At 37.7% G+C, this 27,741-nt stretch overlaps 1 protein-coding gene across 8 annotated transcripts in view; it reads left to right on the plus strand.

The window, feature by feature from the left end:
• The first annotated feature begins 2,648 nt into the window (after positions 1-2,648).
• Positions 2,649-27,741, plus strand: part of RIF1 (replication timing regulatory factor 1) — a 62,345-nt gene continuing 37,252 nt past the window's right edge. For 2 of the 8 annotated variants that reach the window (XM_086353356.1, XM_086353384.1), the window contains exons 1-18: positions 2,810-2,970; positions 3,354-3,467; positions 4,424-4,502; positions 8,289-8,385; positions 9,853-9,980; positions 10,072-10,166; positions 11,171-11,360; positions 13,110-13,202; positions 15,316-15,454; positions 17,414-17,565; positions 21,705-21,822; positions 22,567-22,737; positions 22,916-23,026; positions 23,684-23,746; positions 23,994-24,094; positions 25,508-25,594; positions 27,280-27,353; positions 27,544-27,724. In XM_086353356.1, coding sequence (XP_086209482.1) covers positions 3,364-3,467; positions 4,424-4,502; positions 8,289-8,385; positions 9,853-9,980; positions 10,072-10,166; positions 11,171-11,360; positions 13,110-13,202; positions 15,316-15,454; positions 17,414-17,565; positions 21,705-21,822; positions 22,567-22,737; positions 22,916-23,026; positions 23,684-23,746; positions 23,994-24,094; positions 25,508-25,594; positions 27,280-27,353; positions 27,544-27,724 — 1,983 coding nt within the window. In that variant the 5' untranslated portion in view covers positions 2,810-2,970; positions 3,354-3,363. Of the gene's footprint in view, positions 2,668-2,809; positions 2,971-3,011; positions 3,194-3,353; positions 3,468-4,423; positions 4,503-8,288; positions 8,386-9,852; positions 9,981-10,071; positions 10,167-11,170; positions 11,361-13,109; positions 13,203-15,315; positions 15,455-17,413; positions 17,566-21,704; positions 21,823-22,566; positions 22,738-22,915; positions 23,027-23,683; positions 23,747-23,993; positions 24,095-25,507; positions 25,595-27,279; positions 27,354-27,543; positions 27,725-27,741 lie in introns of those variants that run through there. The other 6 variants (XM_086353320.1, XM_086353338.1, XM_086353374.1 and 3 more) reach the window with 5 other exon arrangements.

Raw genomic sequence — 27,741 nt, forward strand, 5'->3', positions numbered from 1 at the left:
GAGAAGATAGAAATTAGTTGAATGAATAGATGAAAGATGGATGAGTTAATACATGGACAAATTGATAAACTAAAATAAAATATTCATTGGGTGTCAGGTAATATAAAATTCAGTGGGAGCCGGTTCATGGTGGTTGCTTCAGAATTCCTATAAAAGAGAAGCTTGGGTATAGCAATCTAGTTGGAAAGACGTCTGGAGAAGGGTCTATGTGATGAATGAGATTTGTCTAGACTCTGCAATATCTTAGTAATGATACTTTAGATCAGACTAAGCAAATACCAAAGAACAGGGAGGAGGCAATGATTAAGATAATGGCTGGAACTAATGCCCCTCAGGCTAACCTGCAACTCTTCCACTTCAGGCATATGTAAGATACTTTAACAGGTTTACATACAAAAAGCTATCAGCAGGGAGACAACATTTAATTCTCCATTGGGATAAAGTAGATAGGGGAAGGATTTCATTAAAAGGTATATTTTAGTTGACATTTACCACACCTGAAAAACTGACTTAATGGTCTAAACACAAAGAATAACATAGACCTTCAAAGGCACAGAAAATTTACAGATTTTGGCAGATTGTTTAGAACCTGGCTGAAGTGGGGCTCAGGCTGGAGGTGAAGCAGTGACCCAATAATAGCCTTGCATGTTATGCCAAGAATTTTGAAATTCATCCTGTGATTGATGGGAACTGCTAAAGGATCTCTGGTGTGAGAGTGACGATGATAAATTACAAAACATTTCAGGAAGAGCATGGTTGTATACACTTGAAAGAGGAGCAAGATGACCACCCCAACCTCTTTTTTATAAAGGAGGAATTAGGGGGAAAAAAAGAGTAGAACAAAGGCCCTACACATAAGGGATTGATATTCTAGTGGGGAGAAGCAGACAATAAAAAAATAGATACACGATGAAATATCAGAGTGTGGTAAGTGTTAGAAAGAAGAGAAAAGCCGAGCGAGGCACACCAGCATTGGGTGGAGGTACTGAATACTTGTCTCAAGACAAAGTTAATGTTTTTTCCACTAATCTCACACCCTTCATAAAAAATAACAGGATTTCAAGATCCCTCTCTCTTTCCAACACAAGAAATCCACAATACTGAGATCTCAATCCAATGCAATGCTGTCCATATATTTCAGTCTAATAACCTTTTTCCCTTAAGTATCTGTGTTTTGCCAAAATGCAGAAAATGAGCAAATTCCCCTCCAAATGTTTAAGGATTTGCTACCAGACTGCATTGAAAAGCTTTCTCCTCCATTATGTCTAAAGTGTCTCTACATTTCATCCAGACACAGCTTTAAACTATTTCTTAAAATCTTTAATTTCCACAGCTTGGCTCACAAGGACTTGTGTGTCTCCTCTCTCTTCCTTCATCTTTTTGTTTAAGAAACATCCTGTGAGAGCTTGGTTTGGTAGACGCTTTACTAGGTGCCGGAGAAGGCAATGGCACCGCACTCCAGTACTCTTGCCTGGAAAATCCCATGGACCGAGGAGCCTGGTGGGCTGCAGTCCATGGGGTCGCTAAGAGTCGGACATGACTGAGCAACTTCACTTTCACTTTTTCACTTTCATGCATTGCAGAAGGAAATGGCAACCCACTCCAGTGTTCTTGCCTGGAGAATCCCAGGGATGGGGGAGCCTGGTGGGCTGCCGTCTATGGGGTCACACAGAGACGGACACGACTGAAGTGACTTAGCAGCAGCAGTAGCAGTTGCTAGGTGCAGATAACACAGAGCAGGGCAAACCACAGCCCTGAATTCAGTACAGCTGATAGTTGTACAGTGTGGATAAGTAGAGGCTCAAGCCGGGTGCCTGCACCCATGAGACCAGGGTGGAAAGACCAGTTGCTCTTGGGCCTTAGATGCTATTTTAAAGTAGATACAATTTTGAGTGCAGCGGGAAGTGCTCAGAGGTCTATAAAAGGGGTAAGGACTTTCATTCCTCGGTGGCTCAGACGGTGAAGAGTGCTGGAGACCTGGGTTCAATCCCTGGGTTGGGAAGATCCCCAGCGGAAGGAAATGGCAACCCATTCCAGTACTCTTGCCTGGAAAATTCCATGGACTGAGGAGCTTGGTAGGCTACAGTCCATGGGGTCCCAGAGTCGTACACGACTGAGCGACTTCACTTTCAATGACTTTCATTAAGGGTATAAGTAGGTTCTCCAAGTATTAAGTCTCCAAGAGTTAAGTGTTAATCAAGTCCCACCCTTCAATACCTGAGGCCAATTAGAAGAATGTAGATCCTAAATCGACTGAATCAGAATATCTAAGGCGGGAGGGGGTGGGGGGCAGAAGCAGGCAGTTGAATCATGAATATGCTCCCGGCCATTGTTATGTACTCTTAAAACAGGAGAGCCTCTGGCCTCTTCAACGTTTTCTCACTTGGCTTTCACCTGAAGTCGGTACTATTATCATCCATATTTTACACAGGAGGAAGTTGAGGCATAAAAAAGTTGATTAACTTGCCAAGGTGACGCGGAAGTAGGGTTGGAATCTAGACCAATCTAAACGCTGCTCTTAAATATCAGAGTACAGTTATCTCCTGTTGTTAAATGATTTGTTGCTAATACTTCAACAAATACTGGACTTGCAGTTTGAAGATCCACTAAATTTAGTCTGGTGAACTTGGCGATCCGCTTACATTTTGAATTTCAAGTTTCTAGATGGTAAAATTTGGGCCCAACCTCCCTCCCCACCCCGCAAGGTGACCTGAGGGGTAGGGCGGGACAACAAGGCGGGGAATGGAGGCGATCGATGATTTGGGCACTCCGCCCCCTGTTGGATTGGCTCGAGCCTCTCCCGCTAGGCCTGTTTTACTCCCGCGCACTCCGGGGCCCGCCCCCGCCGCCATCTTGGTCGAGGAGGGAGCGGGCCGCACGCGGGAGTAAACAGCCCGAACTGGGAAAGTGGAGCTGTGGCCACGTCCGGGTGCTGCAGGGCAGCGGCGGAGACTACGCAGGCCTATCCTCGTACGTCGGGGTGAATGCTGGGGTGTCAGTGCTAGGCGGCGGGGAACCTTCAGCCTGATCAATCTCCGCCCCCTCGCGGCGAGACGCCTCGTTCCCCGGGCTTCTCCCGCCCCCAGCTGGTCTCCTCCCCCTGTTGAAAGCTGCCCGGGAAAGTGGTGGCGGGAGCGGGTCGGGACCGGAGCGCGGCGTGGCCCTGGGTGCGTGTTGCGGCGCTCAGGGGAAGGTTAGGCCTTTGGATTTGTGCGCCAGGGACCCCGGTGTAGACGCGGTGGGGCTGTGAGCCCGCGGCGGGAGCGCGGGTCTGGGGCCCGGACTCACGCCGGGCCGCCCGGGTCGGTTTCCATCGGTCACCGGATTGTCTCCTCTTCCGGTCCGGGCCTCAGGGTGGCCGACATGACGGCCGCGGATCAGAGCCCCCTGGCACCGCTGTTGGAGACTTTGGAAGACCCTTCCGCCTCCCTTGGAGAGCAGACCGACGCTTACCTGACCCTGACCAGGTGAGGCCTGTTGGGGGCGGATGGGGGTGGGGCGCCCTGGGGGGTCGTAGGGGGAAGACAGTCCGGGTGCTGCACGCCGAGCGAGTTTGTGTATTCAAGAAGCTTTGCAGCTTGTGGGGGGACGCCGGGGTCGCTAGTGAGGCGAGGTGGGGTGGGGGGTGCGTGCTGGGTGACATTCCGGGGTGCAGGTGCTGCTGCCCTTACGGTGTCTGTTTGGAATGAGGAAGCTTGCACGTGTGTCTTGTAAGAGGATTAAGAAAAGTTTGGGAGGGATTTGGCCAGAGTAGTGGTTTTTCAGTGTAAGCCACCTGTATTTCGGGACAGTGGGGAAACCCAGAATTGGTTTTTTAATATAGAGCAATAACTCGAGTTTTATTTAACCGCAAGTGCTTCGCACTGTTTTCTCCCCTGCAGACTGTTTTTTTCCGACTTATGTCGGTTGTTTGGAAATTGATACAAAATGATAAATGTTTAGTAAGTTTTAGTAAATTTGTAACTAGCGATAGGTTTCCTTGTTTCCTCTTCACCTAGCGAAGCTGTCAAAACGTGTACTGTGTGGATGCACAAGTTATTCTGAGGTTTATTCGCGTTTAGTTGTTGTTTAGTCGCTAAGTTGTGTCGAACTCTTTGCGACCCCATGCACTGTAGCCCACTCTATCCATGGGATTTTCCAGTCAGGAATACCGGAGTGGGTTGTCATTTCCTTCTCCAGGGGATCTTCCCGAGCCAGGAATCGAACCCACGTCTCCTGCATTGGCCGGCAGATTCTTTACTGCTGAGCCATCAGGGAAGCTTCACTTTTTCAGATGTATATCGCATTAAATATTCTTAAGTATCTTAAGTACTGGATCAATTTGCCAATGTTCTAACATGATGTTTAAAAAGATTGTGCAGGTATTTCATAGTTCATTTTTGTATCTGCCATTTGCATAAACAATGCTCTTTCTGCTTTTAAGTCGTATGACTGGAGAAGATGGAAAAGAAATCATTACAGAAATTGAGAAAAAACTTCCTCAGCTATTTAAAGTTTTAAAGGTACGTATCTGTGTTGTAAATAGTAAATAGTTTTTTTTTTACTTTGTGGAGGGAAAAAGATTTTGCTAACTAACTCAAAAACTTTGACTCTAAAATAAAATAACAGGGATATTATAGTACTATTTGAGGACTTGCAGTGTATCAAGTGCTGTCTGATTTTCTTGTTTTCTCTTAATCCTCCCTGTCCAGCTGAGGCTCCTCTTTAATCCCCACTTTGCAGAAGAAATGGGTTTAATGTGTGTAAATTTAGCTGCGGTGACCACTTGAGTCCAAAACTTTCACTCTTAATAGAACAGTGCTTCTAAATGATTCTGTAGTTTTGTCTTTGATCTACTGTGTCGGTAACATTCATTTTTTTTATCTTCACTCACCCATATTTCTGCCATTCTTGCTTGGTTAAAAAACAGTTATTATGCTTATCTTGTTTGCTTGTTTATAGGGAGGTTGTGTAGTTTAGCATCAAACTGAGGACATATATTCTTGTTCTCGTTTGAGTATACTGTGGCTTTGTGGCTTTCCTAAACACCTAACTTAATTTCCTTGTTTTTGGAATGAAGAGGTTGAACTAAATCTCCAAAGTCCCTTTGAGTTCTTATTTTTATGACCCTGTTTTTGTGCTTCTACATGGAAGTAGTCTAAAGGTGTTTATTGCACACTTAAGCATTATTTTTGTCTAAATATTGAGGCACTGGGGATACTGCCTTGCCTAACCTTAAATATTCTTATAGCTTTCAGTTCTTTTTGTTCATATAAGGAGGAACTTTACTGTGTAGTAGTTCAAGACTTAGCCATAAGTAAACAATGTTAATGGTATTATCCCATTTTTCTTTGTCGTTTTCACATTCCAGTACTGTTTGATGTGATGATGACATGTATCATCTATTTGGTATTTGAGAGTATGTAGGATCAGGAAATCATTTACATGCAATTTGAATCAAGTTGCATTGTTTGTAAATAGAGTTGGTAACTAAAATGCCTGATGAATAATTATTTGGAAGCCTGTGGGTGGTTAATGATAGGATGATCAAAAGTTGATCACACATATGCTAGCTGCTATTTAGGAGATGCAGTATTAGCTCTCATAGTCTTCAGTGTGTAAGACTTCATCTATTTGTGATTATCTGAACAGATTGCCTTAATATCCCATGTATCTCAGGGTTTAGTATTTTGGATGTTTGGTTGGATTAATTATAAAATGGGTGCTCCAAGGAAGTGTCTGTTCTTATATATGACTGCTAACATTTACCATTCTTCCTAGTCAAGCATAACAAATAGTTGAAGATTTCTTGGATATCTGATTTTAGAAGCAAGGGGGAGACTTGAAGATACATTAGTTTGGAATAGGAAATGGTACCAAGAAAGATGCAAGGTTACAAGTAAATGTAGGGTTAGGAACAAATGGAAAGACTTTTGCCTTTGACAGATTTGAGATTTTATAGCTTTTACATGTAGAATATGGGGTTGAGCTTTGAACTCCAAATGGTCATGGATTCAGAATCTTCTATCTGAAGTATTGAGATGACGTTTAAAGCCACTTGCACTTTAGCTACTTAGTGAATGTTACTTCTAACTCCTTCCCTCTCTGTTAGAGGTGGTGTTCCACTCTATAGCTGAATGTCAGCTTTTGCCTTTGAATCTTTGCTTACTTTATGTAAGTTTTGCTCCTACTTTTACTTCTTTTCTAGTGTCTTCACCATCTTCATTTGTTGCCCCCCGACTTTTTTTTTTTTTTTTTTGCTTTCAGGTGTGCAGAGATGCGCTTTTTTTTTTTAAAGGAAAATTCTTAGCTGATCTCCACATAGTTTCCCTCTTTCTTTGTCAAGCTGTATCCCTGGTCTCTAAATCTTCAGTTCAGTCACTCAGTTGTGTCTGACTCTGCGACCCCATGAATCGCAGCACGCCAGGCCTCCCTGTCCATCACCAACTCCCGGAGTTCACTGAAACTCACATCCATCGAGTCGGTGATGCCATCCAGCCATCTCATCATCTGTCATTCCCTTTTCCTCCTGCCCCCAATCCTTCCCAGCATCAGAGTCTTTTTCAATAAGTCAACTCTTCACACGAGGGGCCAAAGTACTGGAGTTTCAGCTTTAGCATCATTCCTTCCAAAGAACACCCAGGGCTGATCTCCTTTAGAATGGACTGGTTGGATCTCCTTGGAGTCCAAGCAACTCTCAAGAGTCTTCTCCAACACCACAGTTCAAAAGCATCAATTCTTTGGTACTCACCCTTCTTCACAGTCCAACTCTCATATCCATACATGACCACTGGAAAAACCATAGCCTTGACTAAATGAACCTTTGTTGGCAAAGTAATGTCTCTGCTTTTGAATACGCTATCTAGGTTGGTCATAACTTTCCTTCCAAGGAGTAAGCGTCTTTTAATTTCATGGCTGCAATCACCATCTGCCGTGATTTTGGAGCCCAAAAAAATAGTCTGATACCATTTTCCACTGTTTCCCCATCTATTTGCCATGAAGTGATGGGACCAAATGCCATGATCTTCCTTTTCTGAATGTTGAGCTTTAAGCCAGTTTTTTCACTCTCCTCTCTCACTTTCATCAAGAGGCTTTTTAGTTCCTCTTCACTTTCTGCCATAAGGGTGGTCAGATCAGATCAGATCAGTCGCTCAGTTGTGTCCAACTCTTTGCAACCCCATGAATCGCAGCACGCCAGGCCTCCCTGTCCATCACCAACTCCCGGAATTCACTCAGACTCACGTCCATCGAGTCAGTGATGCCATCCAGCCATCTCATCATCTGTCGTCCCCTTCTCCTCCTGCCCCCAATCCATTCCAGCATCAGTCTTTTCCAATGAGTCAACTCTTCCAATGAGGTGGCCAAAGTCCTGGAGTTTCAGCTTTAGCATCATTCCCTCCAAAGAAATCCTAGGACTGATCTCCTTCAGAATGGACTGGCTGGATCTCCTTGCAGTCCAAGGGACTCTCAAGAGTCTTCTCCAACACCACAGTTCAAAAACATCAATTCTTCGGCGTTCAGCCTTCTTCACAGTCCAACTCTCACATCCATACATGACCACAGGAAAAACCATAGCCTTGACTAGACGAACCTTTGTTGGCAAAGTAATGTCTCTGCTTTTGAATATGCTATCTAGGTTGGTCATAACCTTCCTTCCAAGGAGTAAGCGTCTTTTAATTTCGTGGCTGCAGTCACCATAAGGGTGGTATCATCTACATATCTGATGTTACTGATATTTCTCCCAGCAGTCTTGATTCCAGCTTGTGCTTTTTCCAGCCCAGCGTTTCTCATGATGTACTCTGCATATAAGTTAAATAAGCAGGGTGATGATATACAGCCTTGACGTACTCCTTTTCCTATTTGGAACCAGTCTGTTGTTCCATGTCCAGTTCTGTTGCTTCCTGACCTGCATACAAATTTCTCAAGAGGCAGATCAGGTGGTCTGGTATTCCCATCTCTTTCAGAATTTTCCACAGTTTATTGTGGTCCACACAGTCAAAGGCTTTGGCATAGTCAATAAAGCAGAAATAGATGTTTTTCTGGAACTCTTTTGCTTTTTCCATGATTCAGCGGATGTTGGCAATTTGATCTCTGGTTCCTCTGTCTTTTCTAAAACCAGCTTGAACATCTGGAAGTTCGCGGTTCACGTATTGCTGAAGCCTGGCTTCTTAATCTTACTCCCTTTTAATCTACTCAAGGATTTGCTGATTTTTGCCATTAAAATATAATTTTGTTTTTAATCAACTTTTCCATCTAAAAATTCATTTGCAGTTGTACTTATTTGTAAAAATGTGGTTTTGTTTTTGTAGACTCACATTGCCAGTCAAAACTCAGAGCTCAGTAGTGCTGCTCTACAGGCCTTGGGGTTTTGCTTATATAATCCCAAAATTGCCTCTGGATTATCAGGTAGGTTTGTTGTGATGGAATATTTTTAGAGTTTATAGTTTGATATTGTTAAATGTATTGTTATTTCTCAATTTCACAACCTGTAGTTTAGGGTTTGCTTTTGAGAATGAGTCTGTAGATTATATCATTAGATTATATCATTGTAGTAAAGTTTCTTAGACATAGCTCTAGCTTTGATAACTATAAAATTTGTTCTAAAAGAAAATACAGTAAGCCTATTTTAAAATGTTGAGAAACCATCTTGATAATAAACATACCTGTTTTGGAAGTTTATAATTAGATAGAATTAATTTTGGGAGGTGGATGGGTCATTTATTTTATACAAGCATGTGTTAAGGAATTTGCTATTAGAAAAGTTCTTTTACATAGTGGTAAATTAGATAATTTGGAGCTAAAACTGGTAATGAAAGCACAAGATCTGATGCTCTTCTGAGTTTTATAGCATCCTTGACCCTCTGCATCCTTGGATGCAAAACTCATGGAGATCTCAGTACTACACCATTTCATGTAAGGGACTTGAGCATCTCCTGGTTTTTGATATTCCTGAGGGGAAGTCCTAGAACCAATCCCCCATGGATATCAGGGGAGGACTATAATCCTAATTGTTGCTCTGTAAGTAGCTTCTCATAGTATAGGTATGGGGATGATCTTTAGAGATGGATAATTAGGAATAGGGAATAAAGATATCAGAAAGTTGTTACCATCTTTTTTTCCGAGGGAAAACTTTCCACTTATTTAATGTACAGAAATGTTAGCAATCTGAAGTAGGAGTTGTTCATTTTGTAGCAGAGATACAGGATTTATAACATCTTGCCAAAAATTGACTCGTACGTTCAAACCTAATCACTCAGTTTAGTTGTGTCCAACTCTTTGCCATCCCATGGACTGTAGCACGCCAGGCTTCCCTGTCTATCACCAACTCTCAGAGCCTGCTCAAACTCATGTCCATCAAATTGGTGATGCCATCCAGCCATCTCATCCTCTGTCATCCCCTTCTGCCTTTAGTCTTTCCCAGCATCAGGGTCTCTTCAAATGAGTCGGTTCTTCACATCAGGTGGCCAAAGGGTTGGAGTTTCAGCTTCAGCATCAGTCCTTCCAATGAATGTTCAGGACTGATTTCCTTTAGGATTGACTGGTTTGATCTCCTTGCAGACCAAGGGACTGTCAAGAGTCTTCCCCAACACCACAGTTCGAAAGCATCAAACCTAATAATAAGATCCTATAGAAATATTTTAGTTGAAAAATTATTGATTTCATGTCTATTATCTGTTTTCACTGAGTATACATTCTCTCTGACCAGAATTTTGTGTTTTGGGGGAAAGTTTGATTATTAGCATAAGTTTTCTGGTCCTTTTCTCTGGATATGCATTTAATTTTAATGACAATGACAATTATTTTTATCTGTTAGGAATTTTAAAGGATGTAAAAGATTCTGCATAATTAAATTTTTTTTTGCTTGTTTTTCAGAGATAAATATTCAAGAACTGCTTTCAAAACTGAATGATATTGTTAAAAGTTCAGATAAAAATGTACGTACTAGGGCACTTTGGGTGATATCCAAGCAGACGTTTCCCACTGAAGTCGTTGGCAAAGTAGTGAGTATAGTTTTTGTATGTCTTCTTAACTACATGCCACTTAAAAAATAGAGGCTTACTTGATTTGTGTTTGTTTGTTTCTGTCTTTCAGGTTTCTAGTATCATTGACTCACTAGAAATAGTATTTAATAGAGGAGAGATGCTTTCTGCTGTTGTGGATTATGAAGCATTAAATGTCATTATAAGGTATGAGTTTGGATACTCTACAAATTAGAATAGTTTCAGTAATTTAGAATTGAAGGAATAATCTTTTGGGACTTGAAATTGAGTTAGACATTGAAAGAAGGAAATGTCTTCTAGACTAAAATTCTCAAAGTAATAGGAAGAGGAAAGTAGATGTGCATTAAGTTACCAGGTTTTTTTTATTTTTACTGAAATAGTCTTTAAAATATCTCTGTTAAAGTTTTTGCAAAAGTTTAAAAAATAGAGACTTCTAAGTTGGCTATAGCAGGTAATTTGAAAGTGAAAGTGGTAGTCACTGAGTCTTGTCTTGACTCTTTGTGACCATATGGACTGTAGTCTGCCAGACTCTTCTGTCCATTGGATTCTCCAGGCAAGAATACTGGAGTGGGTTGCCATCCCCCTCGCCAGGAGATCTTCCTCACCTGGGGATGGAACCTGGGTCTCTTGCATTGCAGGCAGATTCTTTACCACCAGGGAACCCGGTAGCAGGTACTTAGGAAAGCATTAAAACAATTTCTAACAGCGGATGAGGGGAACAGGGAAATCTTCTATCTTCTTCCTACCCATCCTTGCCTTTCACAATGGGTATGCTGACAACACAAACTATTGATGTGCTTTATCTTAACTTGTTTTTCATTCTTTAGTTGAAACTGTTCTTTAGTTGTTGAGCTATATGCTTTAACTAGTATTCTGATGCCCTGATTGATGTTCACAGTATATCATGGTTCTCTAGCTGTTCTCTCCTATAAGAATATAATTTGTGTAAAAATAATTACTAAAGTTTTTTAATCTGAAGAAAGATGATGTGTTTTCATTATTTGAAAAATTTATTAAAATAGGGAAGTCTACAAATTATGTTAGATCTATTTTTGTGTGTGTGTGTATTGTAGATAATATTCTAAAATAAATGGACCATACTGTGCATATTTCTGTGTACTATTTACTTTGCTGGTAGTTTAGAAATAAAACTACTTAAACTAATTTAGTCATTGATTTCTCTATTACAGACTAATTGAACAAGCCCCAGTTCAAATGGGAGAAGAGTCAATTAGGTGGGCAAAATTGGTCATACCTTTACTGGTTCATTCAGCCCAAAAAGTACATTTGCGGGGAGCCACTGCTCTAGAGATGGGAATGCCTTTGTTGCTTCAGAAACAGCAAGAAATAGCATCTATCACAGAGCAGCTTATGACTACCGTAAGTAATACTTTTTTGGATATTGCACTGTGAGGTTTTGCACCAAGCATAGGACTCATATTGGTGTAATTGCACTATGATCTAGGAAGTTCCTCTTTGAATTAAATTTAAGAATTGCTTGAATTAATATCACCCACTTCTAATTACGGTAAGGAAAGGAGCTGTCTATTCAGTGTTAACTGCAATCCTGGCATTTTATTTCATCCATAAAGAATGAAGAAATTGCATTTTTGGAAAAGGGAGAGCGTTATCTGATTCATCGCTATCTGGATTGTTACAGCATAATCCCAGGAGCTACAGATTTAAGGCATAAAAGTGCATGTAGTGTGTACAATTTCCCATTATTATTTGCCCAAAGTTTTAGGTTTTTCAGTCTTGTAACATTTATTGAGTACCTGTTATGTACTGGACATTGGTTTAGGTACTGTGTATATAGCAGTGAACAAAAGCAATTTGTTTTGGAGCTTATTTTCTAGTGGGAGCAATAAAAAAGTATGTAGTATATTTAGGAAAGAGATTATGGGAAACAGTGGGGACTGGATGAAAATGCTTTCCAAGAGAAAGGGTGATGTGGTCAGAGAAGGAAAAAGAATAGGTGATTTGAAGGGGTAATAGGAGTTAGCTAATTGAATGATGAAGAGTAAACTTATTCAAGTTAGGAGGAACCGTGGAAGCAAAGGCCTTGTTCTGATGTGCTAGGTTGTGTTCATCAAACACTGGGCAGTGTGATAGAGTGAATGAGGATGAGAGGGTAGAAGATGATGTCAGAAACAGGGCCAAGCCACATAGGACCTTGTAGACCATTGTAAGCACTTGGCTTTTATTGCTTTATTGCTTGGTTTTAAAGCATCTGGATTATATTGAAAACCATATTTGAAGGTTTTGAGTCTATGAGTGATATACGTACAGACTTGGCTTTTAAGGGGATCCCTCTGCCTATGCTGAAGAAATTCTAGGCAGGGGTTGCATAGGAGCAGGGAACCCAGTTGGGAGATAGTACAGTAATCCAGGCAGAGGGGGAGACGTCCACATTCTAAAACCTGGGGTTTTGTTTTTTTAGTTTTTTAAAATTCAGGATTCCTCATGGTAATGCCTGAGCTAAAAGTAACTCCAATGTTTTTGTGAGATTTTTAACTGATAAATATTTATTAATTTTTTAAGAGCTTATATAGGCAGTCCTTGAACAGCTCAAGTTTAACCCGTGTATAATTTATAATTGACCCTCTGTATTCGTGGTTCCTCTGTGCCTTTGGATTCAGCCAACCACGGACTGTAGTACTGTGGTATTTACTGCTGAAAGATACCCAAGTGTAAGTGAACCACACAGTTAGTAACACACTTTATTCAAGCGTCCACTGTATAAGATTCTTAATAATAAATTTGAACTCAAATTTTCTCGGATGTATTACCCATGAAGCTATTAATGTATTTTTTAAGTTAATAGAGAAGTTAAAACATTATCATTTGAACTCTGATGATATGCATGCTGAAGTGTTTTAGGGGAAAGTATATTGGTAGGGGAAAAGAAAGCTATATTGATGGATGGAAGAATGGCCTGATAAGTGATAAGACAAGCATAGTAAAAATGTCCAAGCATATACTTGGACATTTACTATAAACTGTCAGCTTTGCTATATGTGTGAAACTTCCTGATAAAATATTGGGAAAAATTACTTGGCTGAGACAATCAATGTAATATTGCATTCTTTTCAGGAGTCTTTTGGTAAATACTTTTGCTTTTGTTTTCAGAAATTACTTTCAGAACTCCAGAAACTGTTTATGAGTAAAAATGAGACTTATGTGTTAAAATTGTGGCCTTTATTTGTCAAACTTCTTGGGAAGGTAAGTTCACAGTTAAGGTTTTTATACACACCAGACCTTTTATTTTCTTAACTTTACATAGTATAGTTGATCCTCATTATTTATGTGTGCCATATATATGAAAATTGACCTACTTATTAAAATTTATTTGTAAACCCAGTGTCAGTATTTGTGCTGCTTTTGCAGTCAATTGTAGACATGTAGAGTGGCAACAAATTTGAGTCTTACATGTACTCATGCATGTTCCAGTCTGAGGTTGAGCCAGGGTTATGTTCTGCTTTTTTTGCTCTAATTCTCAATGTCCTTTAAACAGATGTCCATTTCATGATACATTTGGTGCCACATTTTTCATGTTTTGCACTTTTTCTTGGAGATTTCAGTTTTAAATGGCCCCCAAGTGTAGTGCTGAAGTGCTCTCTGGTTGCTAAGTAGAGGAAGTCTGTTGTGTGCCTTAGGAGAAAAAGCATGAGTTATAGTGCTGTCTGCTGTGAGCTCAATGTTAGTGAATCAAACTGTATATATTAAATAAGTTGTCTTTAAACCAAACACACATGAAGCAAGATTGTGTGTCAGATGGTTGATGAAAATGTGATCAGAGGCTTGTAGGAAGCTAATCCTGCATTTTCCTTAGAAGCCATGGCACAGAATTTGCTAATACAGTATCAAGGCAACTTTATAGAACATAACTAGTGAATAATGAGAATTGACTGTATATTCTTTATTTAAGCCTGGTTTTGAGGGGGAAGTTGTGATTTTTTTGTGTGTGATAAGCATAATATTTATCATAACCATCCTAAGGTATACAGTTTAGTGATATTAAAAGCATTTACAGTTGTGTAAACATCATCACTGTCTATACCCAGAACTTTTTTGCCATCCCCCCAAAAAACTGTACATGTTAAATAAGTAGTGGCTCCCTCTGCCCCTCTTCCGGCAGCCCCTCGTAACCTCTATTCTGCTTTCTCTCTGAATTTATTTGCTAATTCGTAAGTTTTGATCTTGGTTCCATTTTGAGTTTATTTTTGTATGTAGAAGAAGACAAGGATCCGGCTTCGTTTTCTTGCAGGTGAATACTCCAAGCACCATTTGTTAAAAAGACTGTTCTTATTGAATGGTCTTGGTAATCTGGGTAATTCTTATTGGTTATCAGTTAACAGTATATGTGAGAGTGTTTTTGGAATCACTTTTCCATTGGTCTATTACGTTTTTCCTTAAGCCATTACCATAGCTTTATTTTTGGCGGCTGCATCATGTGGCATGAGAGATCTTAATTCCCCAATCAGGGGTCAAACTCATGCCCACTGATGTGGAAGCATGGTGTCCTAACCACTGGACTGCCAGGGAAGTCCTCACTACCATACGCTTTAATTACTGTAGTGTTGTAGTAGGTTTGGAAGTCAAGGGAGTTAGTCTTCCAACTTCGTAATTTTTTTTTTCCAAAATTGTTTTGGCTAAATGGGATTCTTTTATAATGAATTTTTGAGAGTAAGCTTTTATTTCTCAGTTGGAAAAGGACTTTGGAATTTTGATAGAAATTGCGTTGGACTTGTAGATTACTTTGGATAATATTGCTGTTACAATGATATTAAATCTTCCTATTCATGAACACGGAATGATTTTCCATTTATTTAGGTCTTCAAATTTCAACCGTACTTTGTAGCCTTTAGTTTTTCATCTTTGATTAAATGTATTTCTAAGTATTTAATTCTTTTAGGTGCTAATTCTTTTAGGTTATAAATGGAATTGCTTTCCTAATTTGCTTTTTAGATTGTTCATTGCTTTTGTGGAGAAACAACTGATTTTTCTGTGTTGGTCTAGTATTCTGTACAGAGAGCCTGGTGGGCTACAGTCGTAAGAGAGTCAAATGAGACTTAGTGACTAAACAACAACTTGTACTCTGCAACATTGCTGAAAGTATTTTATTAGCTCTAGTGGCTTTCTTAACAGTTTTTGTGAATTTCTAAGCCAGTTTTTTATTTATATTCTGTTCAGATTATGTGTGGATTGTAATCACTTGTGACTGTTAATGTTCTATCCTGTGTATTTTTTTATTGGAATACATTAGACGAATGTTAATAGTGCCTATAATTGTTTCAGGCAAGTAAAAAACTTCTTAATGATTTTTCCTTTTTAGACCTTGCATCGAAGTGGGAGTTTCATTAATTCTCTGTTACAGCTGGAAGAACTGGGATTTCGTAGTGGAGCACCCATGATTAAAAAAATAGCTTTTATTGCTTGGAAGAGTTTAATAGATAATTTTGCTTTAAATCCAGGTAAGTAATATTTTAAGACTGATTTTTGTTATGAGTTTTACTTAAGCGAGATGAAAAAGCTTTTTTTTTTTTGGACTTAATACTGAATATTTACCTATCATTGAGTATTTTAGGGGAATAAATTTGTAGCTAACAATAGAGTTTGTAAAGGCCAGGCATTATTGAAAATCATAGGTATAAAATTTACACTCTTTCAAAAACTGAACAAAGTGACATGCCATTTGTGGTTTTCTTAGTACATTCCAGCACTTACTTGAGCATTTATGTACTTCTCAGTTATCATAATAGACCTCAGATGGTAAATAGTAACACTTTCAGAACGATTAAGTATTATCAAAAGTCACAAAGCCAGTAGACTAGAGCAAACAGTTGTGATTGCTGTGGAATACAAGTATCAGTGACAGAGGAATTTTTTTTCAGGACCTTTAAGAATAGCACCTAATAGTGGGTTAACATTAATATATAGGAGTGATTCCTTTTGATGTTTCTTACCCTTATCTTTTTATTATCCATTGGAAGTGTTTAATATACGTATGAGAAAGTATTTTTCCCATAAGTGAGAAGTATGAGTCTGCGTGTGTAACTGTAGTTAATGTTGGATGTAATTGATAGTTTATAAGATATGCTAAGTAATGTTGATTTCATCCTGTTTTCCCTTGCAAAGACTATTAATAATCCTTGTTCCCTTTGAAAATGTGCATTATTTGCATTAACTACAACTACTTTTATTGAAAATATTGGCAGGCGTATATTTTAATTGGAAATGTCACCGTTGTTGATAAGCTCTCAGTGTGAGGTACTGTATTGTTGAGGATTAAATCTACTGAAATTGTATATCTTTGAGTTAAAGAATAAAATGGGAGTGACTTGAAGATCAATAAAATGCTATCTGATTTGAAATAGGTCAAGATCTAGAGAGTCTGACTGATAACTGTGTATTCATGAACTCATTAAGGAATCAGATGCTTGTCTTTCTCTTGTCGTTGTCAATATGCTTTTGTTGCAGCCTATAGGAAGGAGGGAAGGCAGAAGGGGCAAAAATGAACTTCTTCCCAGAGAGTCAACAGTCTATAACAAAGTTTCAGAAATTCCACGTACACTTCTGCTTAAATCTCACTGGGAGAATGGCTAAATGGGAGACTAGATAAAGTAGTTCAAAAATAGACACCAATTCTAAATAAATGTGAATATTTAGATAATATATCCTAAGTCTCATGGCACCAACAGTTAAAGTGTTTGATAAAAGAAATAACTAGTAGATTTTTTGAGATTTCCCTAGTGGTCTAGGAATTAAGACTTTGCCTTCCAATGCAGGAGATGCAGGTTTGATCCCTGGCGGGGAGCTAAGATGCCACCTGCCTCGTGGCCAAAAAACAAACCCAAACATAGAAGCAATGCTGTAAAGAGGAAAAAAAAAAATTCAATAAAAACTTAAAAACTAATAAAATTTTTAAATGACAGCCTTTTATGAGGTAAAAAAATATGCTCTATTTTGTGATCTATAAAATGGGGATAATGAGAATACTCAAGCAGTTAGAGTTACTGAACATTTTAGCATTTAGGCTGGGCAGTTTGTTGTGAAGAACTGCCCTGTGTGTCAGTGGAAGTTCAGCAGCATTCCGAGATGCAGCCCACTAGATACCAGTAGTGCTCTCTATCCCTGCCTCCCAGTTGGAACAACCAAAAATACTGCAGACATTGCTGAATGCTGGGAAAGTCAGCCCTGGCATAGGGTATCTAATAAATATTACTGTTTTTTTTTTTTTTTAATAAGTCTTATTAAGTATTGTGACCTAACTGTATGTCAGCATGAAAATTTTGGGGCGAATAGGAATAGCCACTGACTAAAGAATTTTTTAATTCTCTTGCTAAAGTAAAAGACTTATTGCATGCTGTCATTCTTAAAGTTTAATCTTTAGCTCTTCAGTATTTTCACTTGGGTGTTTCTTTTCTTTTAAGAAATACTGTGTAGTGCAAAAAGACTGAAGTTGTTGATGCAGCCTTTGAGTTCTATCCATGTGAGAACAGAAACTCTAGCGCTGACAAAACTAGAAGTCTGGTGGTATTTGTTGATGAGACTAGGACCTCATCTTCCTGCTAATTTTGAACAGGTAACATTACAAGTGTTGATTATGATACTTGATGTGTTTTTTTTAGTAGTATGTTCTTAAAATCCTACCAGTCTAACTTTCAGTGCTTGGCAGACCAGCGGACCATGTTATATATAAAAAATGTTTTTCACCCTGACACAGAACTTGAGGTCATTTTCCTTAAAGGATATTCTCCAGTTGTCTGAAATGGACCTCTACAGCCTTTTTAATCAGTAGACACTCATATGTCTGTTCTTATTCTAGAGACATTATGAAAGATTTTTTTAAAGGAATTGCATATGACTTGGAATATAACTGAGAGTAGAGTCAGCATTACTGAAATAGAAATCATGTGCTACACTGGGTAGATGATACAAAGTTGGAGTAATTCTAATTTTTAAATCTCTTTCTAGGCTATGTAGTGATAACCAATCATTTAATACCCTTGTAGCTTTTCATTGTTACACATGAGTTTATTCCTTTAGATTTTGTTATCTTTGCTGGCATTTAAACTTGTTATTTTGTCTAAGTTAAAAAAGGGTAGCTCTGATAACTACTCTTATTTATTTTTAATTTATATTTTAATAATTTTATTTTTATTTTTGTGCTGGATTTTTGTCGCTTTGCATGGGCTTTCTCTAGTTGCAACAAGGAGGGGCTACTCTTTGGTGTGTGGACTTTGCATTGCAGAGGCCTCTCATTGCAGAACACAGGCTCTAGACGAGTGGACTTCAGTAGTTGCAGCTCATGGGCTCTCGAGCCACAGGCTCAGTAATTGTGGTACATGGGCTCAGTTACTCCACAGCATGTGAAATCTGCCCGGACCAAGGGTTGAACCCATGTCCCCTTCTTTGGGGACAGATTCTTATCCACTCTGTCACCAGGGAAGTCCTTAATTTATTTTTTATTAAAGTGTAGTTGATTTACATGTATTAGTTTCTGGTGTACAGCAAAGTGATTTAGTTACATATTTTTCATATTTTCCATTATTACAGGATACTGAATATATTTCCCTATGCTCTACAGTAGGACCATGTAGTTTAGCCATCCTGTATTTAACAGTTTGTGTCTGCTAACCAAGTGCCCTGTCGAGTCCACCCCCACCTGCCCTCCCCCTTGACAAACACAAGTCTGTTCTCTGTGTCTGTGAGTCTGTTTTGAAAGTAAGTTCATTTGTGTCATTTTATTTCCACATGTAAGTGATACCGTGTGCTATTTGTCTCTTTTTGACTTCAAATAGTGCTGCTCTGAACATAGGTGTGCATGTGTCTTTTCAAAGTATAGAGTTTTGTCCAGATAGATGCCCAGAAATGGAGTTACTGGATCAGGTGGCAACTCTATTTTTAGTTATTTGAGGAAATTTCATACTGTTTTCTATAGTGGCTGTACCAATTTACATTCCTACTGACGTTGTAGGAGGGTTCCCTTTTCTCCACATCCTCCAACATTTGTTGTTTGTAGAGTTTTTAATGATGGCCATTCTGACTGATGTGAGGTGGTACCTCCTTATAGCTTTGATTTGAATTTCTCTAATGCAGTTAATGAAATTGAGCATCTTTTCGTGTGCCTATAGGCATGGAAAAGTGTCTGTTTAGGTCTTCTGCCCATTTCGATTGGGTTTTCATTACTGAGTTGTGTGGGCTGTTCATACATTTTGGAAATTAAGCCCTTGTTGATTACATCACTTGCAGATATTTCCTCCCATTTGGTAGATTGTCTTTTCATTTTGTTATGCCTTCCTTTACTGGGGCTTTACTATACTGAGTACATTTAATTAGGTCCCATTTGGGATTTTTTTTGCTTTTATTTCTATTGCCTTGGGAGACTGACCTAAGAAAACATTACTATAATTTATGTCAGCAAGTATTTTGCCTATGTTACTTTCTAGGAATTTTATGGTGTCCTGTCTTATACTTAAGTATTTAAGCGACATTGAATTTATTTTTGTGTATGGTGTAAGGGAGTTTGCTGCTGCTGCTGCTAAGTCACTTCAGTCATGTCTGACTTTGCAACCCCATAGACGGCAGCCCACCAGGCTCCCCTGTCCCTGGGATTCTCCAGGCAAGAACACTGGAGTGGGTTGCCATTTCCTTCTCCAATGCATGAGAGTGAAAAGTGAAAGTGAGTCACTCAGTCGTATCCAACTCCTAGCGACCCCATGGACTACAGCCCACCAGGCCCCTCTGTCCATGGGATTTTCCAGGCAAGAGTACTGGAGTGGGGTGCCAATGCCTTCTCCGAGGGAGTGTTCTACTTCATTGATTTACATGCAGCTGTCCAACGTTCCCAACAGTACTTACTAAAGAGACTGTCTTTTCACCATTGTATATTCTTTTCTTTGTCAAAGATTGACCACAAGGTTTATTTTTGGGCTGTTTATTCTATTCCATTGATCCGTATATCTGTTCCTGTGGCAGTTATCACACTGTTTTGATTACTGTAGCTTTGTAGTAGTCTGGGAAGGTTATACTCCTGTGTTATTTTTATCCTCAGGATTGCTTTGGCAATTCTGGGATGGTTCCATATGGCTAATTTAATAGCAATCCCATTAAATTGTTTTGGGTAGTATGGCTATTTTAACAATATTCTTTCAGTGCAAGAGCATGGGATATCTTCTCATTTTTTTTTTTTTTTTGTCTTTATAATTTTTAATTATTTTTGACTGTATTGGTTCTTCATTACTTTGCTCAGGCTTTCTCTAGTTTTGAGGAGTGGTGGGTACTCTCCGTGCACGGGCTTCTCATTGTGGTGGCTTCTGTTGCAGAGCACAGACCCTGGCGTGGGACTCGTTAGTTGGAGCACTTGAGCTCTAGAGCACAGGCTCAGTAATTGTGCACAGACCTTCCCGTTTCTTTAAATCATCTTCAGTTTCCTTTATTAATGTTTTGTAGTTCTCAGAATAAAAGAATTTTACCTCCTTGATCAAGAGTATTCCTAGGTATTTTTTTATGTGATTTTAAAAGGGATTTTTTACTTTCCATTTCTGATGATACTACTGAATAGAAGTGCAGCAGATTTCTGTGTGTTAACCTGGTATTGTGCATACCTTGCTGAATTCGTTTATCATTTCTTCCTCAAGTATACTTGGGTTTTTTTTTAGCAAGTTCTTTTTAAATGCTTAATTGCTTACTGTATTGAAGTTTTTAAATTTGTTAAAGCATGGTCAGTTCAGTCGCTCAGTCGTGTCCAACCCTTTGCGACCCCATGAATTGTAGCACGCCAGGCCTGCCTGTCCATCACCAACTCCTGGAGTCCACCCAAACCCATGTCCATTGAGTCAGTGATGCTCTCCAACCATCTCATCCTCCATCATCCCCTTCTCTTCCTGCCCTCAATCTTTCTGGGCATCAGGGTCTTTTCAAATGAGTCAGTTCTTCACATCAGGTGGCCAAAGTATTAGAGTTTCAGCTTAAAACATGAACTAATTAAAATTGGACATTGATTGTTAGCATGTGATTGGGATCATAATTTTTCCAAATTCTACCATTATTAGTTCCTAGTTGGCTATGTGTGCTCAGTCATGTATGACTCTTTGACCCTGTGGACTGTAACCCACCAGGCTCTTTCCATGGGTTGCCATTTCCTTTTCCAGGGGATCTTCCTGACCACGGGATTGAACCCCCATCTCTTGCTTCTCCTTCATTGCCAGGAGGATTCTTTACCACTGCACCACGTGGGATGTCCTCCTTGTAGGCTAATCTTACCCAATTGTCCCATCCATTCCTTGGCATAATCTGCTTACTGGCTAGATTTGACAGGTCTTGGAATAATCTTAGAAATGAGCTTGAAGTTGTCTTAGTTCATATTTTTTAAGGTGTTTTTTTAAAAAGCTTAAAATGGTCTATCTGCCAGTAACATTAAAACTCATGTATATGTTACTTGTAAAAGCTCTTTACGTGTATAATTTTCCATCTGGAATGTAGTACTGAAATTTATAAATAATATATATTTAGGGCAAATATGATTGTAATATGATTTTTCACTTTTCCAGATTTCAGTTTCTACCTTGTGTATCAAGGCTGATAAAATTTCAACATACTAAGACAATTGATACTGCTTCTTAAGGAAATTTAACTGTATTTTGTAAGACTTTTTAAAAAATGACATTTATGCAGTTTACAGATACAGTTCCCTGTCTCTTTTTTACTTAATCCCAATAGGTTTGTGTGCCTCTGATTCAGAGCACAATAAGCATTGATTCTAATGCTTCACCTCAAGGGAATTCATCTCGTGTAGCTACTACTCCAGGTTTAAGCCCTATGACCCCAGTACACAAAGGTAAGAGGTAGACCTACTTGTTTTTGTTTTTGTTTTTTCCTGTATTTTTTTTAAAAAGACTTTGAATCAAGTTTTTGTTCCATGTAATTTACATAAAATTAATCACATAATTTTGGCTCCCATATCACAAAATTGTTTTGTTTTCTGTATGAATTAGGACTTCCCTGGTGACTCAGGTGGTGAAGAATCCAATTACTGTCTCCTGCTGTCATTGCATTATTATAGTTGGATAAGACAACTTTTTTCCATGACATTATGTAAAGTGCATTAGATCCTTAGGTTTGTTTTTAGAATCTTAAGAGTTATTATTAAAAGTAGCAGATCTGTTCTAAGTCAAATTTTATATTTTTAGAAATGCCTGCATGTTAATATTTTAAGGGTATAGGTAAATGCCTGAGATTTATTTTCATTTAAATGGTGTATGACACTCATCTTTTGTGTGTGTAGGACTCTTAATCTTGTTCTTCTTAACCTGGTATGTTTAGTTTTGTTTTGGGGCTGTGACTTCCTCGACCAGGGATCGAACCTGCACTCTGCTGGGGTGCAGAGTCTAATCAGTTGGACCACTGGGGAAGTCCTTAGTAAGATTAGTATTAGGAACTCTGTTATGGGCTTTAAACAAAAACTCTTCAACTTTTATTTGAGAAACACATTATTTAATCTTAAAGGTACATTGCATTGAAATGAAGTAAAATATATTTGAGTAACTAATCATGCATAACTTAGCTGTTTTGTTTTTTGAAGGTGCTTCTCCATATGGAACTCCTGTAACCCCTCGGATGAACTTGAATTCAAATTTTGGAATGGCCACAATCCCCTCTATACAACTTTTGGGGCTTGAAATGTTGCTTCATTTTTTGTTGGGTCCAGAAGTCGTGAGTTTTGCTAAGCAAAACAAACTTATACTGAGCCTAGGTATTTAATTTTTAAAAAATAATTTCAATTATTAAAACAATTCAGAACACTGTAATTGGGGTGAAGAAATTTTATGTCTTTTAATAGAAAACATAGCAGACCACCTAACATTTTATATTGGGAAATTTATTTCATAAAGCTTTGGTTTTGAATAACTGTCTTTTTTTTTCTCTTTTAGAACCACTTGAACATCCATTAATCAGCAGCTCTTCTTTTTTCTCCAAACACTCAAATACACTTATCACTGCTGTTCATGATAGCTTTGTTGCAGTTGGAAAAGATGCTTCTGGTGAATATTTAAGAGAAGATTTTTATTGCTTAAACTTGTGTTTAAAAATAAAATAAATATTTATATGGTGCCACTTGCTTCTAGATTGTTCTGCAAGAGCTTTATATGTAATTCATTTAATCCTAATAGTAACCTTATTGTGTATTAGCCCATTTTGCAGATAAGGGATTGTGTTGTACAGAGAAGTAACTAACTTATGCCTGGTTACGAAGTGATAGAGCTATGATTCAAACCTGGGCTTTGTGATTTTAGTATCTATACCTAAACCTCCTGTGTTCTAAAGCCTATCAAATAATGACACATTTCAAAAATAAGATAGTTTGCTATTTAACTTGCTGGAAGATTTTTTTCTAGTGGCTTTCAGATATCCTTCTGAATCTTGGTTTTTCCTTGTATCAAAAATAAAAAGTGTTCAATAACAGAAAATATGATTGATAGAAAAAATTATCCAGTGTGTGTTAGTCCATTTGAAAACATATTTCTCTAAACAGAAATGAGGTGATAGTATATTATAAACTGAGTTAAAAGGTTGACTATTACAAGGAGAATTGTATTTCAAAGTATTGCTCAGTTTATTTCGGTAGTATAAGCATAAAAGGGGGAGCCTTTGTAGTTATATATACTTCACTCTAAAATACCTTTTATTTTGTTTGGCAGATGTAGTTATTAATGCTATTTGGAAGGAGTTAATTAGCTTGGTGAAGTCAGTTATTGAATCAGGTAAGCACTGTAATGATTAAGACTTTTATAGCAGCCAGTGAATTTTTTGGCTTTCATATATAAAATTTATTTTGAAATCACTTAAAGTATTGTATCTTCTAGACTTCTATTTAATCAAATTACTTTATTTTTTAAAAATTACTTTTTAATAGCTCTCTGAGTATGTATTTTTACTCCTGAATTGACTGTATTTTCACTCCTAAAGATACATCTTTAGAACTATAACCCTTCTTGTGCTTTTGAATAGGTAACAAAAAAGAGAGACCAGGTTCTGAAGTTTTGACTCTCTTATTAAAATCTTTGGAAAGCATAGTGAATTCAGAAGTATTTCCTGTATTGAAAACACTGGTAAGTACAATACCTGTATGCTGGAATTTTAAAACCATACTCTGAAATTGAATTTTATTTTGAAGGTACTAGCACAGATCAAGATTTGGGAAGACATTTTATATCAAGTATTTATCAGCAATTTAGCACTGAAATAAATGCTGTCCCATTGGTTTTGCAGTCATTTGAAACCTTAATAAAGTAAATGAAGACAATGGCAACTCTCACATCTTCCAATATGATGAGAAAAAGCATAGGCTGTACAGAGAAAATGAGATAAGTGTGAAATTTGAACTGAAGAAACTCAGATGAACACTAATTTTATAACAAGATTGCTGGGCTCCACTAATTGTTACTTTGTACATTTGAAAAAATACCTAGTAATAATCTTGTAGAGCTTTTGCATTTTAACTGTGACCGATATAGTAGAGAAAAGAAAGCAAATTGGGAATACTTTTTGTAATAGTGAGTTTCCCAAAATAATCTGCAGATAGAACAAATCATACCCTTACATAAACTTTGAGTCTGTTTCCTTTGTGTGCATGACAGTGATACCTGCTGTGACAGTAGAGGATAGTGGTTAATAGCCAGGCTCTAGTATGAGGTTGAACCTCAGCCTGACTACTGACTGAGTGAACTTGGATACTTTATCTATTTCCTTGCCTCTCTGTAAAGAAGAGATGTAGTAGTAGTTTATAATTAAATGAGTTGATAAATGCAGAGCACTGTGGGCTGGAACAAAATAAATGTGTGTACGAATGCATAATTATCATTAGTTTCTATTCAAAATGAGAGTATATGAAACCATTTTCACTAATTTTTGTCATGTCACTGTTATATACTTCAGGTTAATACTTGTGTATTAATACATTTGGATGGCAGTTTGATAGGCTCTGTCACATTTGAGAGATGTGTCTTAGATCCAGCTTTTAGTTAGAAGTCCTTTGAATATTGGCTTCTGGCACTAGTGAGTATGTAATTGATTGCAGAATTTCTTTTTGTAGTATAAAAAATAGTCTCTAGGGCCATTAGTTTTTAAAAAGTTTGAATAAGCTATGCATATTCATTTATCAGTTAAGAATATGTCTGTAGACTGAAAACTGTTTCACAGTCAGGTGAAGAAAGTTCAAAGTATCTCATAGTATAATATCGTCATAAAAGAATAGATACATGACAGCCAGCTCAGGAAGTTATGTTCTCTGTGTACTTTATATGGAAAGTTAGGTCTAAAAAAACTCCAGACTGACAGCATTGATTATTCCTGGAAATAAGGAAGGACCTTCTTTTTTTTTATGTTTTGTGTTTCTGTACTTGAATGTTTTAAGCTAATAAGAATGTGTTTACATTAATGACTGAACATTACTTATAATAAATTGTTAAAACTATATTGAATACTAATGACTAATGTACAGTAAAACCTTTTGTCTTTCTTAGGTTCTCATGGAAATTACAATTAAAGGACTTCCTCAGAAAGTATTAGGTTCTCCAGCATATCAGGTTGCTAATATGGATATTCTTAATGCAAGTATCTTAGATGCAATGATATGATTAAATTAGCTAAAAATCCATGTTTTTTTAAGTTAGAGAAACTTAGATTGCAAAATTCGAAAAGAATTGAATTTGAATATACTGATTATATTAAAGGAAAAAAATCATAGACAAAGTATAGGTGTGGCTCAGAAATAATTACAAGTTCAGTTCCAGACCACTGCTAAGAAAGTGAGTATCAGAATAAAGCAAGTCACATGAAATTTTTGGTTACCCAGGGTATGTAAAAGTTACGTTTACACTATATTATAGTCTACTGAGTGTAAGTAAATAGCATTATGGCTTAAAAAAACAATGTACATACCTTAATTTAAAAGTACTTGATGGCTAAAATTGTTGCTTAATCATTTGAGTCTTCAGTGAGTCATAATCTTTTACTGCTTGGGGGTTTCTCCTCTGTATTGATGGCTGCTGACTGATCAGAATGATGGTTGCTGAAGGTTGGGGTGGCCATGGCAATTTCTTAAGACAACAGTGATGTTTTCTGTGATTGATTCTTTCATAAATGATTTATCTGTAGCATATAATGCTGTTGGATAGTGTTTTACCCACAGTAGAACTTCTTTCAGAATTGGAGCTAGTTCTGTCAAATATTGATGCTGCTTTTTCAGTTAAGTTTATCTTGTCATTTCAGCAGTCTTTACAACATCTTCACGAGGAGTAGATTCCGTCTTAAGAAACCATTTTCTTTCCTCATCCATAAGGAGCAATTCCACATCTGTTTACATTTTATCTTAAAATTACAACAATTCAATCACGTTTTCAGGCTCCACTCCTAATTCTAGTTCTTTGCTATTTCTACCACATCTGTAGTTACTTCCCCTGGTCTTGACTTTAAGCATGCCTTCACTATTAAGTTTAATCATTTCTAGCTTTTGGTTGAAAGTGAGAGATGTGCAGCTCCTTTCACTTCAATGTTTAGAGGCCACTTGAGCGTTGTTAATTAGTCTAAATTTAATATTGTGTCTCAGGGAATGCGGAGGCCAGAGGAGAGGGAAGGAGACAAAATAATAGCTGGTCCATCGAGCAGTCAGGACACATACTAAAAATCGTGAAAATTACCCAAAATGTGACAAAGTAAACAAATACTATTTAGAAAAAGGGTTCCAGTAGACTTGTTTAAAACAGGGTTGCCACAAATCTTCAATATGTAAAATATGCCGTATTTGCAAAGCACAATACAATCAAGTGTGCTTGTGAGGCATTAACTAATGGCATATTGATGGAACTATTTTCCTGGATTAAAGGCTTCTAGAATAAAAGGTTTCTCTTTGCTTTTATGTAAATGTAGTTTTGGTTACTGTTACAAGTTTTGGAAGCTTTGTAACACTGGCTTAGTTATAGTGAAATATATTTAATATCTGCTGGATGGTAGGTATTGTTGATCCAGCAAGTTTTAAGTCAGTGTTTATATCTGGAATCTCTTAATATTCTTCAATTGCTTGACTAGATGGAACAGCTATAATTAAAATAAAGAACTTGATTTTTGTGTGTAGTTTATGGAAGTACATTTGCTATCATTTTTGTTGTATCCTAAGTAATTTCAAAAGTCCTCAAACTTAAAAGGGTCATATTTCAAATAATTGTAGAAAACAAGTGTAACAAGAGTGTACTGTTGGTAACAAGAAAATTGATTGCCATCTCCCATCTTTCTTCAGGGAACCCCTGCTTTGTTCTTAATTCAGTTAACTTTCAATAATAATCTATTGGAATGTGGTGTGGAAGACGAAAGGTAATTTTAAACAAACTATTTTGTTTATTTTGGAAAGTTTGTTGAATGATATTCTTTTGAGTTAGACTATTATAAATTTTTTTAAAAATTAAAAAAGTTGAGATTCATTTTTGGGGTAACTTTGCTATAATGTAATTTATTTTTACAAAAAGAACAGTTAATGCATAGTTCAAAAATTTTTTTCCATCAGGTTTTTTCTCAACCTGGAAACACTTGTGGGCTGTGTTCTTTCGGGTCCAACTTCACCACTCGCTTTCAGTGACTCTGTCTTAAATGTTGTCAATCAAAATGCAAAGCAGTTGGATAACAAGGAGCATCTTTGGAGAATGTGGAGTATTATAGTCACCCCATTAACAGAATTGATTAATCAGGTATGATATAAGTCAGC

The sequence above is a fragment of the Bos grunniens genome, chromosome 2, assembly GCF_055505025.1.
Source record: "Bos grunniens cultivar Pamir isolate PY7600 chromosome 2, Bosgru_T2T1.0, whole genome shotgun sequence".
NCBI classification, from domain to species: Eukaryota; Metazoa; Chordata; class Mammalia; order Artiodactyla; family Bovidae; genus Bos; species Bos grunniens.